The 16,106-nt window shown below is 36.0% G+C and overlaps 1 protein-coding gene and 1 long non-coding RNA gene across 3 annotated transcripts; one reads left to right on the top strand and one right to left on the bottom strand.

The window, feature by feature from the left end:
* Positions 1 to 2,851: 2,851 nt before the first annotated feature.
* On the top strand, positions 2,852 to 7,448 carry LOC107785118 (uncharacterized). The gene is made up of 2 exons (XR_001647808.2): positions 2,852 to 5,203; positions 6,463 to 7,448. It is a non-coding gene; the product is annotated as an uncharacterized LOC107785118 (long non-coding RNA).
* Positions 7,449 to 7,693: 245 nt separating this feature from the next.
* Positions 7,694 to 10,127, bottom strand: LOC107785102 (gamma-interferon-responsive lysosomal thiol protein). Of its 2 annotated transcripts, none has more exons than XM_016606331.2 (5): positions 9,309 to 10,127; positions 8,666 to 8,731; positions 8,366 to 8,506; positions 8,097 to 8,189; positions 7,694 to 8,004 (listed from the first exon to the last, which is right to left on the bottom strand). In XM_016606331.2, exons 1-5 carry the CDS (start codon positions 9,564 to 9,566, stop codon positions 7,867 to 7,869), a joined length of 696 nt encoding a protein of 231 aa, XP_016461817.1. In that variant the 5' UTR covers positions 9,567 to 10,127; the 3' UTR covers positions 7,694 to 7,866. The 2 variants fall into 2 exon arrangements, with proteins under 2 accessions (XP_016461817.1, XP_016461824.1); XM_016606338.2 differs by having other exon boundaries at positions 8,681 to 8,731; positions 9,309 to 9,701.
* Positions 10,128 to 16,106: the final 5,979 nt, after the last annotated feature.

The following is a 16,106-nucleotide window of genomic DNA, read 5'->3' as shown; positions in this document are numbered from 1 at the left end:
TTGTTATTGTTATTATTTCTTTTTGTTTGGCACTGATGTTGACCAACTTGGAGTATGATGTCGACCATCTTGGAGTATTTTGTAAGTATCTATTGATATAGTGGAACTTTTCATGGACAGGAGATTTGTTGGTTTGTACTTTTCGATGTTATAAGTTTTATCACATATTTTTTGGTGTCCCGTGCGATTGGTTCTCGTGTGATAGGTTGTTGTACCTTTTCCATATTTATTTTGTTGTTTATTATACTTGCCGTTCACATATTTGAGTTTTGCTTGTTCCCAAGGGCAGCCTGGTGCACAAAGTATCCCCGCATTCACGCAGGGTCGGGGGAAGGGCCGCACCCTAATGGGTGCAATGTAGACAAACTACCCTAATACAAGCATTAGTGGTTGCTTTCACGGCTCGAACTCGTGACCTATAGTTTTGCTTGTTCCTCTTGGTTCAAATAGATTGGGAAGACTTTGACTAAGTGTTTATTCTGTTGTGCCATTTTCTTAGTATTGTTTTAGTGTGTTCTCTTCTTAGTAGACAAGTATCAAAGCCGAAGATTCGGTTGGACATGGAGATGACAAAGGGTAGACATTCTCCTATGTTGTTGCCCTTGAAGAGTAAAGAAACAAGTCCAACAAAGTGATTGCGTAGAAAGAGCCAGTTACTTGTTGTGTCCGTCTATGGACTAGTTGCCATTATCCATAGTCTAGAGACACACAAGGAGAAGCATGTTGGCCTTGGTGGCGATAAATATACTGTGATGCTGTGTGTAGCCGCTGAGACCAACACTAGAATCTCCACAAGAAGTGAAGAAGTGTAGTATGAGTACAACCAACCCCATGTACTCTGTAAGTGCCGAGTCTAACCTCGACGAAGTAAAGACGAGGATATAGCAAGGCACTCACTATAGACATGTATGAGTATAAGTAAAAACAATAACAAAATAGAGAAACAATGATTAACATTAAAACCAGATCATGCAATACATTACAGAGGGCCCCAGAATATCACCAACGCCAAAATTCACAATACAACATGGATACAGAATCAACAACAAAGAACAATCATGATAGATATCTTCTTTGTTGCGGTATGCAACCCAATCCACACATTTATAAATACCAATATCATTATGGCGTGCAACCCGATCCCATATACAATATCAATATCCGTTGCGACGTGCAACCCAATTCAAAATACAATATCAATATTTTTTGCAGAGTGCAACTCGGTCCCAAATACAATATAAATATCTGTTTCAGCATGCAACCCAATCCCAAATATCACATTAATATCATTGCGGCGTGCAACCCGATCCCATATATCATATCAATATCTGTTGCAACGCGCAACCCAATCCCATATATCTATAGAAATACTACAACCAACTATGTCATAGCTTATGAGAAAGAAATCAAAACAAGTAAATACTCTAAGGCAAACCAACATAACAAACCGAAAGGAAATAGAAGAAAGCGAAGGCACATAAACAATTAAAGGCATAGACCAAGTAAAATCGGACAAGTAAAAATATAGACGCATGAAACATGTAGCAAGGAAGACATGTATTTAACAAATAAAGATAAGCAACAATGAAGGCATAACATGAATAGTAACACGGAGTAAAATAAGGCATGATATAGTTAAAAAGCACGGTTAATAGCCCACCCTGCATGCTTAACCCATAACAATGTATATATACTCGTCACCGTGCATATACTTTGTTCTCACACATAGATCACTTAGCAAATAGACCAATTAAGTCATATTTTTCTCAAATCAAGGTTAACCACGATACTTACATCTTTTTGAAATCAGATCAACAATCAACCACGGCTTTTCCTTTGGAACAAGCCTCCAAAATAACTGAATCTAGTCAAATATTGTTCAAAAAATACAAAACAAGCTTTAGAAACTACCCACAAATAAAAAAGGTTCAATTTTGATCATATTTGAAAAAATCAACCACGGGCTTGCTTGGTCGAAATTGAGATTCAAACCAAATCCCGATTTTTCATTCACCCCAAGCCCGATTATGTGATTTGTTTCGAAAGTCGACCTCATTTTGAGGTCTAAATCTTATTTTTTTCAAAATTCCTAAATTCTACCCAAAACTCCTAATTTCTACCTTAAATTTCATAAATTTGATGTTAAAAATTAATGAAAAGTAGTTAAAATTGATTGAAAACTAGTTATATATGTTTACCAATGAATTTGGGAAGATAAAGCTCTCAAGAAATCGTCTCTATGGAGTCTAGAGTTGAAAATTAATGTAAAATTAGTTGAGTCCCGTTTTTTCCAACTTTTACCCAGCAGCATACGTCGCATTTGCAAAACTCTTGTTCACAATTGCAAACTCTGGTTCACATTTCCAAAGTTGTCCGAAAATCCTTGTCATCTCACAAGCGACAAAATGGTCGCAAATGCGGACCAAACTCAGTCCGCAATTGTGAAGGATTTCTCGCAAAAGCGAAACCCAGTCCCTAGCTCCCTCTTTTCATTTGAAAGCCTGACATCGCAAATTCGATGCTCGCAATTGCGATAAGGTTCTCGCAAATACGAGACCTACAACTTAAACCAGCATCAGACTTGCACCAGCAGTCCCAATATCATCCAAAACACACCCGAAACTCACCCAAGCCCCTCGGGCTCCTATATGAACATGCAACCAAGCATAATAATATCATACAAACTTGATCACTAACTCAATAATCAAAATAACATCAAATATCAAGAATCGATTATCAAAACCCAAATTTTTAAACCCTTAGATTAAGGGAAGGGAAGCCTCACAATAATAGAGACTTTCTATCTTGTCTGGGCTATTTGATAGCGGACATAGTGGATTAGTTAGTAATGCCTAAGGTAACCCATTCAAAAAGTAAGGGCGCCCCATACCTATTCCCTTAGTAAAGAAGAAGATATCTATCTAATACCATTCTTATCTTTCTTATCTTGATCTAACGGCCTAGGAAGACCCATAAATAAAGAAAGAGAGAACTCAAAGAGCAACTGCAACCTAAGAGTGGATAATAGAAGCGGATATATCGCTTTCTGTTTCCGTTCTATTTGCCAAGGGAAAAACCCGGTAAAGGGAAACCTGGCCCCGATAAAGTGCTGAAACACGTTCGGGTCGCTCGGGACCCCAAATAAATATGCGTACAAGTCCAAAAATATCATACGAACCTATCGGAATCGTTAAATCACTGATGTCAGTTTACTAAGAATGTTGACTGTGGTCAGCTCAAGCCTCATTTTAAGTCAAAAATCATGGTTTCTTCAAAATTTCACATAATATCTTTCCGAAAAGCAACACCGACCAAGCACGCAAGTCATATAACATCAAATGGAGCTTTGAGATGTCTCATAATAAAGAAATAAAGGCTAGTACTCAAAATGACCTATTGAGTTGTCACACGTTCGCTCATGTAGCAAGGTTAGAGTCTATTTCGTATACTTCTTGCTTATGCAGCTCACAAAGGTTTCAGGTTATTTCAGATGGATATTAAAAGTGCTTTCCTAAATGGATACATCTCAGAATAAGTATTTGTAAAATAACCTCCAGTGTTTGTCAATAGCGACTTCCTAATCGTGTCTTCAAGTTATCAAAAGCCTTGTACAATCTCAAACAAGCTCCCAAAGCCTGGTATAATAGACTAAGTTCTATCTTGTTAGCCCATGGTTTTCAACGACAACTTTGTTTATTAGACGATCTAACTCTGAAAATCTTATTATTTAAATTTATGTGGATGATATTATCTTTGAAAGTTCTAATCCTGCTTTGTGTGAAGGGTTTTCAAGTATTATGAAAGGATAATTTGAAATGAGCATGATGGGAGAATTAACTTTCTTGTTTTCATTGCAAATCAAACAATAATCCAAAGAAATCTTCATTAGACAAACCAAACACACAAAAGAACTTATAAAAAAGTTTAGAATGGAAAATGCAAATTCTAGTGGAACACCTATGAACCCACCAACGGCTCTTGAACAGGACAGTGATGGAAAAAGTGTTAACAAAACTATGTATAGAGGAATGATTGTATCTCTCTTGTACCTTACCGCCAGTCGACCAAATATAATATTTAGTGTATGCAAATGTACAAGGTTTCAGTCAGCTTCTGAGGAATCACACCTTACTGTGGTAAAACATATCATTAGATATCTTATCAACACTTTTGAATTAGTGGGACATGTCAATTATTGGGAAATGCTTTAATTTCTTGGCATAGCAAGAAATAAAATTGTGTTGTATTGTCAACTCCTGAAGCTGAATATCTTGCAGTTGGAAGTTTTTGCACTCAGATTCTATATATTATGCATCAACTTTTAGATTATGATCTTCATTTGATTTTCACTCCTATTTTATATGATAATACCAATGCTATTTGTCTGTCGAAAATTTTTATGCATCACTCTAGGACCAAGCATATAGAAATTAAGCATCATTTTATTCGTGATCATGTTACTACAGGTGACATAGCACTAGAATTTATTAATATGGAGTTTTAACTTGTTGATATTTTTATAAAACCCCTTCTAAAAGAAAGTTTTTGCTCTTTACGCAATCAAATTGGCATTATGCGTGCTCCTTAGAGATTTTTTTTATTTACTAGAATCTTTCTACTCTTGCAAAAATATTGTGTTTCCTTATACATTGTATGATAGTTTGATAGCATCCATTAATTGCATTACATGATTTGCATAATTATATGCAATGTAAACCGCCGAAGAGACTCCTTAGAACAGTCACTTCACTCCTTTTTTCTACCTTTTTACTCCAATCGAGAAAACCCTTCATACTCTCTAGTAGCCTTTTTAATTATCCCTCTACACTCTTCATCACTTCATCACCATCTCTTAGACACTCATCTACTATGGCTAAAGCTAAAACCTTCTCCTCTTCCAAACGTCGTAGCCGTTGTTTCTAAAAGAACCAAACCCCTGAAGAAATAGTTGATCTAAAATCATCCTTTGACTCTGATCCTCTCAAAACCGACAATGGAAGCAGTAACTCCTCTGAAGATCAAGTTTTGAGCCAGAAAAGAGCTGGTAAAAGACCCGTGGACCAAACCCCAAAAAGGTCTGTATGCAAAAAGGGAGTATTGGAGAGTAATGATTTTGGGCTTGAAGACAAGATAATCTTCTATGGACCACCGGAGATCAAAGTTTGAATCTTACAAATCAAAGTCCATGGCATATGGTTGTATGGTAAGTCTCTCTCTTATGAAGGATATTCATTGTGATGTTGTCTCAATTTTTGACTTTCAACGTTTATCTCCTCTATTTGACACTATTGGAAACACTGTGTATGAAGAACCTGTGAAAATGTTCTATACAAGTCTGTTTGTGAATAATAAAGACAACTTAGAATCAATGGTTTTGGGTACTCATATTGTGCTTGATGCTTATCACTTTGAGAAAAATAATTCTGTAAAATATTATAGTTATGATGTGTTTGTTCGAAACTCCTGACCAAAAGACTTTAAAGTCTCTCTAGAAGAGGCAAAACTTGTGTTGTCTTAGAACCTCCCCCCTCCCTATATTGGCCATAAAAGTTTAAAATTTTAACATCGTTTGTTGGCTCACATGATTGCCACTACTCTTTTACCAAGAACTAGTTCTTATAGCTCTTTGACCACCTGTGACATCTTTATTCTGTATTATCTTGTGAAAAATAATAGACTTAACTGGTTTGTGTGGACTCGTCAATACATGCTAGAAAGTATTAGAGAGGTCTCATCCTCTGCCTCATGTATGCCCTATGGTTTGCTTATTTCGCACATTCTTGAAGTGACGAAGGTAAATTTGGCACGTTTTTTACCTAAGATTATCTCTAGTACATATGATAAGACACCCTTTGTTATAATGGCTACACTCTGGTTGAGGATGTATGGGTAAGGTGAGTTAAGGCAGCAGAGACACCAGCACATGCTGAACCACCCTCTGAGCCGGCAGAGATTTAGTCGACTGATCCTAGCAACCTATAATAAATTCATCAAGGGTTTGAAGGCCTACAGAGCATGCTCACGACTATGAAGGAGCAAATGGACAAAATAATAGAAATTACAAAGAAAACATATACATATATGGCTAAGCTCATGATGGACTTTGAAGCTACCAAAAAGCACGGGATCAAGGCATTCAAGAACATGACTGACAAAGTGGACAAGCTCACTAAGGATGTTGAGACCACCTATGACTCTTTTTGTAGCAAAGTGATCAACACCCTGAAGTACTTTATGGGGAAAAACTAAGGCCTATTGTGTATTTTGTCTAATAAAATCTTATTTTTGCTACTACTTTTATTAGTTTTTCGCTTGGTCTGTATCAACTTAGTTACTATTATGCCTTTTTTGGCATAAAACTACTATTATTAGCATATATGTATATGTGGTATTTGTTTTGCCCATTCTTGCATTGTTTTTCCTATTCTTGCATTGTTCTTTCATTTTTGATTTATGTGAAAGGGGAGAGAAAAGAAAAAGGCAAAAAGTTAGGGAAGCACAAATTCAACAACACGAGGGAAGCACCAAACCTACAGGGAAGTATCATCTATATTATTACTCTTTTTGGTTGTCATCATAAAAAAAGGAGAGATTGTTACACTTTGAGTTTCAATGATGACACTCTCAATAATAGAAATACTCATCTCATTCAAATCTGTGCAGGAAAATAAAAAGGAAAGAAATGCAAGTGATGCAACTCGTCCGTCTAGATTAAGAAATCAAGACAAGAAGAAGAGCAAACTAATGTACAAGATCTGAGATCATAGGGCAATCAAAAGTGCATTAATCAGACAACTCAGCAGAAGAAAGATGCATTTACTAACGGAAAAAGATCGAATGATCAACTCTCAATCAACTAACTGTCCGAAAATCCCTCGTGAAGATATGACAAACACATCTATTGACTGAATTCAGAGGCATCCCTTGGGTCAAATCTCTTAAAAATGTCTTGCCTCAACCAATGGATATTTTTCAATCTCGCTTGCAAACAATGAAGATTTTGGTGACTGAAATAACTCAAGACCGGCCTATATGAAGAACCTAGAAAAGGAGAGAACACACGCAACTTCAATACATAAGCTCTCTACATCTTTCTAGTTCTTAGTTAAAACACTATATTCTTGAGTTTGCTAGTGTCATAAAAGATAGAAGTAGAAAACAGTCAAGAGGTTGTGTCATGAACTTGGGAAATATGCAACTGTACATCGTTTGTGGTGAATGAAAGAAAACCACGACTGATGTAACAAATTATCTTTGAAGAACTAAAAGAACCCTTGTGACCCAAAGGAACTAGATGTAGGTACCACACTGGTAGATGAACTAGTATAAAACTCTGTGTCTCATTTATTTCTTTTTGCATAAATATTCGTTATTGTAATTTTGCTTTAACCTAATGTCTCCAGGAAAAAGAGTCGACTAATATTAAAACTAGTCACCTAAGTATTCTTTTACACAATTCTTCTCTCCCCTCTTGTGTTTCAATTACTGCAATATTGAATGTAGTAATGTGTTGTGAAAAGATATGGGCAGCTAGTTGTAAAAGGTAGTTTGCTTTCTTTGTCGTCTTTTTATTCTAAATTATCTCCTACACTTCCATCACCTCGCTGAAAAGAATTCAATAATATTAATCATTTTCCGTAACCGATTTTTAGGCAAAAGTCATCAAGAAAACCTCGAGTAGTACTCTTGCAAATATTAGTAATACGGTTATAGAAGTCCATTTATTCAATTCGTATAAACACTTGTTACATCGTTGCTTGAAAAATACAAAGCTCATTAAAAGTTGGTACAATTTGTGCAGTCAAGAAACAACTTGCTACTCCACACTCTAAAACACTGCAACTCTTTACATAATTCAGCTATTGGTTATCCTCTAAAGCAGACTCGAGGACCACTATCTGGCACGTTTGTTTTATTGATCTCAAGTCCTTTGTTTTTGCAAGCTTGTGGTATATTGCGCCCTCTATAAGCTCTGCAGATGTATGCTATAAAATTCTGGTAATCCTGCAGCCAGAATTAGTAGAATATCTTCATCCATGTTGCTCGTAGTCAATACAACGAATGGAAACGAAACACAGAGAGATTGAGGTACTAACTTCTTGAAGAGGCTGGTTATTTACTAGCACCCATGGTACAAACCTGTGATTGGGGTTCAGGCTTGCAGTTTCATCTGCATATGCTTTCTCTAGCTGTGAGTTCATATACATTAAGAAATTATTAATTTCTACTTTAGTAGATATTAAAACAACAGAATAAAATTTCTTGGTTGTATGACTTTCGAATGATCAATAATAATGAGAATTGTGCCGTGGTCTACAGCTTGATCAACATTTGACCGACAGACGACTAAAACTTTTGTTATTACCCGATATCCAAGCCCATTGTTATAGCAATTCTTGATTGGAGTTTGGCTCAAACCAGTTGCAGAAAAACAAGATTGCCACGAGCAGTGCCTGTTTTCCAGATGCAATTGTTCTACACAATTTATAAACTTGAAATGTGTGTCCTGTATCATATTCAACAACTTGTGGAATTAGTAAACTTTGAGTTATTAACTGAATATGTAACAACCTATTGTTCCTATACTCGTATAATGCTGACTATTTTCACACATCAAATTTTTTTATTTCACGCTTTATTTTATAGTATGTGTCAGAGGGGTTACCAGATTTGACCAAACCTTGATAGCACAAGCTTCCACTGTGTTTAGCAGACACTCCGCTGGTCCATGCTGCATGTTAGTTTAATCATCAAATTGAAATGCAGACAAGAATGATCTTTAAAAAGGCAAGACCTAACAAGACATAGAACAGGACAGAATTTAGTTGCAAGGCTTTGCATAGAGTTCTTCATTGGAACACTTATAAAATCAAAGTCGAAGCATGAGCCTATTAGTTTTGGCTAGAATGAGTGTCAGTCTCACAATCGAACTTGTACCCAAGTTTGAGTCTGGGGCTATGGGGCTTTCTAGAATTTACTTCTTGTCCCAAATTAATGTATACTTTGTATTTTTCTCAAGAGGTGTCCGCCTGTTGTATATATGCATATTGGTTTTTAGAAAAATATTACTCTGAATTAGATTTATTATTAAGTACTGAAAGTTTTGGGAACCCCCTTGGTTTAAGGTGTCTCACACACTGGCTAGAATGGGTCTTAAAGCTTAACAAGAGTAAGGCCTAAGCAAATCTTAGGTTAAGAAAGTAGGGAAAATAACCAAACAAATGAAAGTTTTCATAAGCTGAAGTTTGGAAATTAAAGGAGTGCAAGTGAAAGTTGCTATTTTAGAGAAATTTAAAGAGAAATGGAACCTGGCAAATCCAGCTGGTGTTGGGTGCAATTTGAGTATTACCCCAAGGTACAAGCCTAAGATTCACAATTGATGCAAGATCTGTTTCAAGAACCTTTGCTAACTTGTTCACAATGAAGTCAGCACAATATGGACACAAGGATTCATAGTACAAGGACAAGTTAACTTTGTCCTGTGAAGACACATGAGATTGAAAGATGAGCCATGAAATCAAAGAAAATGTAATGATAACTCTAAAGATGTGATTATGAGATGCCATTTCCCCTTTAGGAACTAAAACTTTCTTCGACTGGCCTTTTATCCTGTATCTACACTTGCAGTTCAATTTTTTAACTTTTTTTTCAGTTTACTTTAGCTTTTACACCTATCTGCACTTCCATTGGTCACCCCACCTACCACAATAAATTGTTGAGTTATTAACTTCTGAACTTTTCAGGTCTGATAGATGAGCAACAAGAAAAAAAGAAGAAGAGTTATTTGTCATCTGCTTTAGAACTAAAACAACAAGTAGTAAACCTTATTTTAGTTGCTAGAGTTTTTTTGACATGTTGAAAATGTAAATCCCAGAATTATTAGGTGGGGCGGATTTTAAAAATCCACGTTCATTTTCACCATCTGTTTCATGCTTTAGGGCCAATATGGATTGCTAGAATTGATATGGTGTTAAGAAAAGCCAGGTTTATCCAAGAATTGCTCATAGAATCCTTATCTTGCCTAATTTTTTGTTCATCATTTTACAAGAAGTTAAAGTAAGAAATTTCTAACTTTTGTTTACCAGTTTATGGCTATGGATATAACACTAACAGCGATGTCTCAATCCAAAATAAGCTCGGATCGGCTGTATAAATCTTCTTTGTTGCTCCTCTAAGCTCGTACAAATCCAATATTATATAAGACAAAATAAAAATAAAAAAACACCGGAAGTTCTCTATATATTTTTAGAGGAAATTTCATAAAGCACTACAGTTTCATAGCTAATTACAATTCGCAGCTATTGTTTCAATATTTACCATTCGTAGCAAATGTTTTGTTTCCAGGCATCTATATTCGCTGTATTCGTTCACGCGAAGTATGCAATCTGTGCCAAATACAGGTAGATTTATTATAAAAGTCAAGTATAGGTACGAATTGTGATTTTCTGAAAGTATATCTACGAATGATACATATAGTGCATAAGTTAGCTACACCATGTAATTTTTCCTATTTTTTACAAGTATATAAATCTCTCACATTACTAGAAGGCTCTAAAAAAGCAATGGACCTAAAGTATACTTAGAGCCTGTTTGGCCATGAATTTTTTTCACTTTTTTTAAAAAAAAAATTTCACTTTTTTTCGAAATCAGTGTTTGGCCATACAATTTTCAATTTCACTTGAAGATAAATTTTAAAATTTTTCGAAAATTCGAAAAACTCCAAAAATTTATTTTTCAAAATTTTCACTCGGATCATTCACAAAAATTAAAAAACAACCCAAAACTATATTCATGTCCAAACACAACTCTAATTTTCAAATACCATTTTTACTTGAAAACAAGTTAATATTTTTCCGGAATTTTACAATTCTTATGTCCAAATGCCCACTTACTAATATGACTAAAACGTAATACCAACTACTTTGTATCACCTACATAGATCTTTTTTTTTCATTGTGTCTTATTTTTCACAAAATCGATATGGATTACAAGAGATAGTAGGTCTTCAAAATAATTTTCTTTCCTGTAATTTTAGATCTATCTTGTCTTTTTTTAGTACTATATAATTTCACACCCAGAACACTGTTTTATGGCCTACGAGTAATATTTTTATGGCCCATTCCAATTTCAGTATTAAAGGCAAGTGCAGATATGACTAACTTTATTTCATGCATATTTTTAATAAGTTTTTTTTTTTTTCATATAAAGGCATCTTAAGCTTTGGAATAGTGGTCGATATGGGTTCTTGCTTTATTCTGATATGACTCATCAGAATTTTCTTCCACACAATTGAAAAGGAAGGAAGGGTACTTAATTATGTTCTGAAATCAAAATGGTAGAAATTTGAAAAAGACAAATCAAATTTAAGCAACTCTCATGCATAGAACAGTTTCTGATCTTATTGAACTAACTGGTCCAAAGTTACATTTTAGTAGTACTATCTCACTATATTAGGGTAATTTTCACGGATGATCGTATAACTATGACTTTTTTCACTAAAGTCATATAACGCTGTTTTCTCACACAAAAATCATAAATCTTTCACTAACTCACATAAAAATTATAGTGACCGGAAAATATAATTTTTCAGTAGTATTTTCTTATTCCATGTCTTTTTATTTTTTATTTTTAGTTTAATAAATAATAACTCAATTAAAATAGGAAAAATATATATTTTTAGCCGCTCAAACAAAATATTAGCTGATAAAATAAATATTTTTATATATACGTGTATTATATATATATATATATATATATATATATATATATATATATATATATATATATATATATATACGATTCTATATAATTTTTGCTAGCGAATGCAATCAGTTTCAGTCGACCGCTCAATTTTATTTTTTCTCTTAAAATAGGAATGAACCAACCCAACCTGACAATACCCATATACATAAATTAAAATAATACTAAAAGTGAATTCTTCCCCCACAAAAATATTAGTTTGAAATGCATGAGATTCTGACCAAATAAAGAAGGTATAATTAGAGGGCACTTGAAACAAAAATGCTATCGATTTGAATGAAAATCTTGAAATGAAAAATAAAAGATAGAGTATCGGATTTTGAAGGATTCACTTTTAGTATTATTTTAATTTATATATATGGCTATTGGGTCGGGTTGAGTCATTCCTATTTTAATTGGATTATTATTTATTAGACTGAAAATAAAAAAATAAAAAATCGTGGAATGAGAAAATACTACCGAAAAGTTATATTTTTCGGTCACTATGATTTTTGTGCAAGTTAGTAAAAGTTTTATGATTTTTATGTAAGAAAATATAGTTATATCTATTTAGGGGGGAAATTGGTTGATAACAGGTGGTCAAATATTGACACGTGGAACCGAACACAGGCAGAAGGTGAGTCAGCAAATAACTGGCACCGGGTGAGGAGTATGTAACCGGTACCAGATAGATCCCAAAGGAAGCATGGCCGATAATAGAGATTCAAAGGTTTGACATCGGATAGCATTTAATAAGCAGTCGTTACAAAGAATATATACATTCAAAGCGAGCCGTTATGCACTCATCAATGACGTTTTTATTCTCATTCAAGAGGAATTTGATTTTAGGATCTTGTCTCCCTAACTAGAACTATAAATAGCAGGATTAACAACCATTGAAGGACATAAAACATTTTGCACTCAAATAGTTGTAATTAATTCTATTATTACACGGAACTCAAATACTTGAAATATTTTTTCTCATGTCATCGGAAGGGCTAAGCCTTTAGTCAGGCTTGTTATTTTCTTTAATTTCGTTCGTCAATCTTATTTTTGTTCTTGTTTATTTATCATTTTCGGACCAAATTGATTCGCTTGTCTATAAACCACGCTATAATTCAACTGTACCGTTCTACGAGTAAACAGTTTGGCGCTCACCGTGGGACATAGACAACTGCGTTATTGCTTTGGTCCATTCGTTTGTTACTAATAAATCATTGACTCTTTCCTTAGTTAAAATCGGACATGTGAGCTAACAATGTCAACAACACTTATAACGTTAGAGCACATGATGAACAGGATGAGGCATCCTAGTGTGATGACTCAATCAGCGAGATCCGTTATGAAGGGGATTAAACAACCCCAGTTCGTGAAGGTCAGTACCCATGGCATGTGCGTGTCCCAACTCCTAATGATGCGGAGGATGAACACGTGGTTGAAACGGTCAAACTCCTGATAGAACAGCAAAGGGCAATCATGGATCGCCTTTCAAGGCAAGATCGCATGATGACGAAATTAAAACAAGTTTTGTCGGGTGCTTCCAACAACACTTATGGAAGGGCCCCGGTTCATCCCAGCGCTACCGCAAATCAGACAGCACAAAGGACCAATAACAACACTCCAAAGGATGGGGTTGGTTTCAACAGAGCCGGAGGTAGCTATTGTAGATCTGGGAACAACAACGTGAATGATCTTTTCAAAATCGAGCTCATGAAATTCATGAGAGAATGGATCAAAATACGAAGGAGTTTTACGTTCGGATAGATCAGATGGACTTCTCCTATCGCACAATGACGTGATGGTAGTTTCACTTAACGTTTTAGATTTTAAAATTAAGCATTTTTTGGTTGATCCAGGAAGTTCAACCAACATCATCTAATGGAGAGTTCTGGAGCAAGAAAAATCAACCGGGAACATCATTCCAGCGATAAAGCTTCTAGTTGGCTTCAATCTAACAAGCGTGACGACCCGAGGAGAAATTTTGCTGCCCATGCATGCCGAAAGAATAACGAAGACCACTTTGTTCGAAGTGGTAGACGACATATGCTATAATGTGATCCTCGGAAGGCTGTGGATACACGAGATGAAGGCTATGCCCTCGACCTATCACCAATTATTGAAATTTCCGACACCATAAGGGATCAAGCAGATAAGAGGAGACCAACTGGCGGCAAGGGAAATGAACGTTGTAACCATTTCCAGTAGCAAGACCAGCTAATAGCAATTACGTGAACCGATGCCTTCTCCCATCCAAATCGAAGATGATAAAGATAGGGAGACATCGGAATTATATCAGGTACCAAGGTCTTTTCAGGTACCGGAGGAGACAGATGCAACCAAATCGACCGCATAAGAACTCAAACAAGTGGCTTTGTTCGAAGAATATTTGGAAAGAAAATTTCATTTGGGAACAGGGTTAAGTCCCGAACACAGGTTAGAACTTATAAATTTTCTTAAAGCTAACATTTACTGCTTTGCCTGGTCGCATTTGGATATGGCATGTTTTCCATTAGGTAGCGGTCCACAAACTAAGTCTGGATCCAAACATCCCACCAGTAAGGCAAAAGAAATGCCCAATAGTAGAGGTCAGAAACATGTTTGTTAAAGAAGAGGTAACCCGACTACTCAATATCTGTTCGATCCGAGAGGTAAAATATTCGTATTGGCTAGCTAACATAGTAGTAGTGCATAAGAAGAATAAAAAATTTAGGATGTGTGTAGACTATAAGGATTTGAATAAGGCATGCCCCAAAGACTCTTTTCCGTTGCCAAACATTGATCAAATGATTGATGCTATGGTCGGGCACGAGTTGATGGGTTTTCTTGATGCTTATTCTGGGTATAATCAGATTAGGATGAACCTGGAAGTTCAAGAAAAAACTTCTTTCATCACAAAATTCGGCACATATTGTTAACATGTGATGCCTTTTGGTCTTAAAAACACCGGAGCCACTTATCAAAGTCTCGTTAATAAGATGTTTGAAAAGTAGATAGGTAAAATAATGGAAGTGTATATTGATGTCATGTTAGTTAAGTCTTTAAATATATGAGATCATCTAAAACATCTCCAAGAAACTTTGACATTTTGAGGAAGTATAACATGAAACTCAACCCAAAGAAGCGTTCCTTCGGGGTTGGCTCCGATTAATTTTTAGGGTTTCTGGTCTCGTAAAGAGGGATCAAGGTAAATCCTGACAAAATCAAAGCCATCGAGGACATCCCGGAACAACTAACAAGTGCAAAGGAAGCACAGAGGTTAACCGGTAGATTGGCGGCTCTAAGAAGGTTTATCTCAAGGTCCTCTGAAAAGTGCCACCACTTCTTTTCACTTCTTAAAAAGAAGAACGACTTCGCATGGACTTCGGAATGCTAGTAGACACTGAAAGACTTAAAAAGGTACCTGTCCAGCCCTCTGGCAAGCATGTGCTAATTTATCTAGCGGTCTTGGAAGCAGTGGTAAGTGCTGTTTTGGTGCGAGAAGAAGAAGGTACTCAATTTCATGTTATTATGTCAGTAAATATTATCAGGAGAGGAGACACGTTATCCGCACCTCGAAAATCCGGCCTTAGCTCTCATTGTTGCCTCTCGAAAGCTTAGGCCTTATTTCCAGTGTCACCATATAGCCGTGATAACAAACTTTCCCTTATGGAATGTCCTTCATAAGCCTGAGTTGTCGGACCACTTGGCTAAGTGGCCAGTCGAAGTGAGTGAGTTCGACATTGAGTACAAACCCAGGACTACAATAAAGTCATAAGTTTTGGCCGACTTCATGGCCGACTTCAGTCCGGGATTAATGCCTTTGGATGCTAAGGAAGCAGTGTTGGTGTTGGGAACGACATTGAGAGTTTGGACCTTGTTTACGGATGGAGCCTCCAATGTAAAATGGTCCGGTCTCAGGATAGTTCTAATCACACCCTCGGGGGAGACTCTAAGATAGGCAATTAGAATTATACCGTTAACTAATAATGAAGTCGAGTATGAGGCTTTAGTTGCATGACTTGAATTAGCTCGGGGACTAGGCTTCGATGGTAATTGAGATAAAGTACGACTTCCCAGCTGGTGGTAAACCAACTGTATGGGATTTGCGACACAAAGGGGGAGCGCGCACAACAGTACTTGAATAAGGTTAAAGAATTAATTGAACGATTCAAAGAATGGTCAATCGTCCACATTCTGAGGGCTGAAAATGTGGAAGCAGACTCATTGGATAACTTGGGGTCATCTATGGAGATGAAAGGAACTGATTCCGATACGGTCGTCCAATTGATGTATTCAGTGTTGGATGTGGATGGTTACTGCAAAGTAAATTCAACCAACTTAATTTGGAACTGGAAGAATGTGTTCATTGAATATCTTAGACATGGTAA

This window comes from Nicotiana tabacum, chromosome 2 (genome assembly GCF_000715075.1).
Source record: "Nicotiana tabacum cultivar K326 chromosome 2, ASM71507v2, whole genome shotgun sequence".
Lineage (NCBI taxonomy): Eukaryota > Viridiplantae > Streptophyta > Magnoliopsida > Solanales > Solanaceae > Nicotiana > Nicotiana tabacum.
This window is presented reverse-complemented; position numbering and strand designations above follow the sequence as displayed.

Coding starts and splice junctions, on each gene's coding strand:
- LOC107785102 (XM_016606331.2), bottom strand. CDS start 9,566: ATGGCATCTCATAATCACATCTTTAGAGTTATCATTACATTTTCTTTG. Junction 8,732..9,308: donor ACACCAGCTGGATTTGCCAG/GTTCCATTTCTC, acceptor ACTAACATGCAG/CATGGACCAGCGGAGTGTCT. Junction 8,507..8,665: donor TCAAGGTTTGGTCAAATCTG/GTAACCCCTCTG, acceptor AATATGATACAG/GACACACATTTCAAGTTTAT.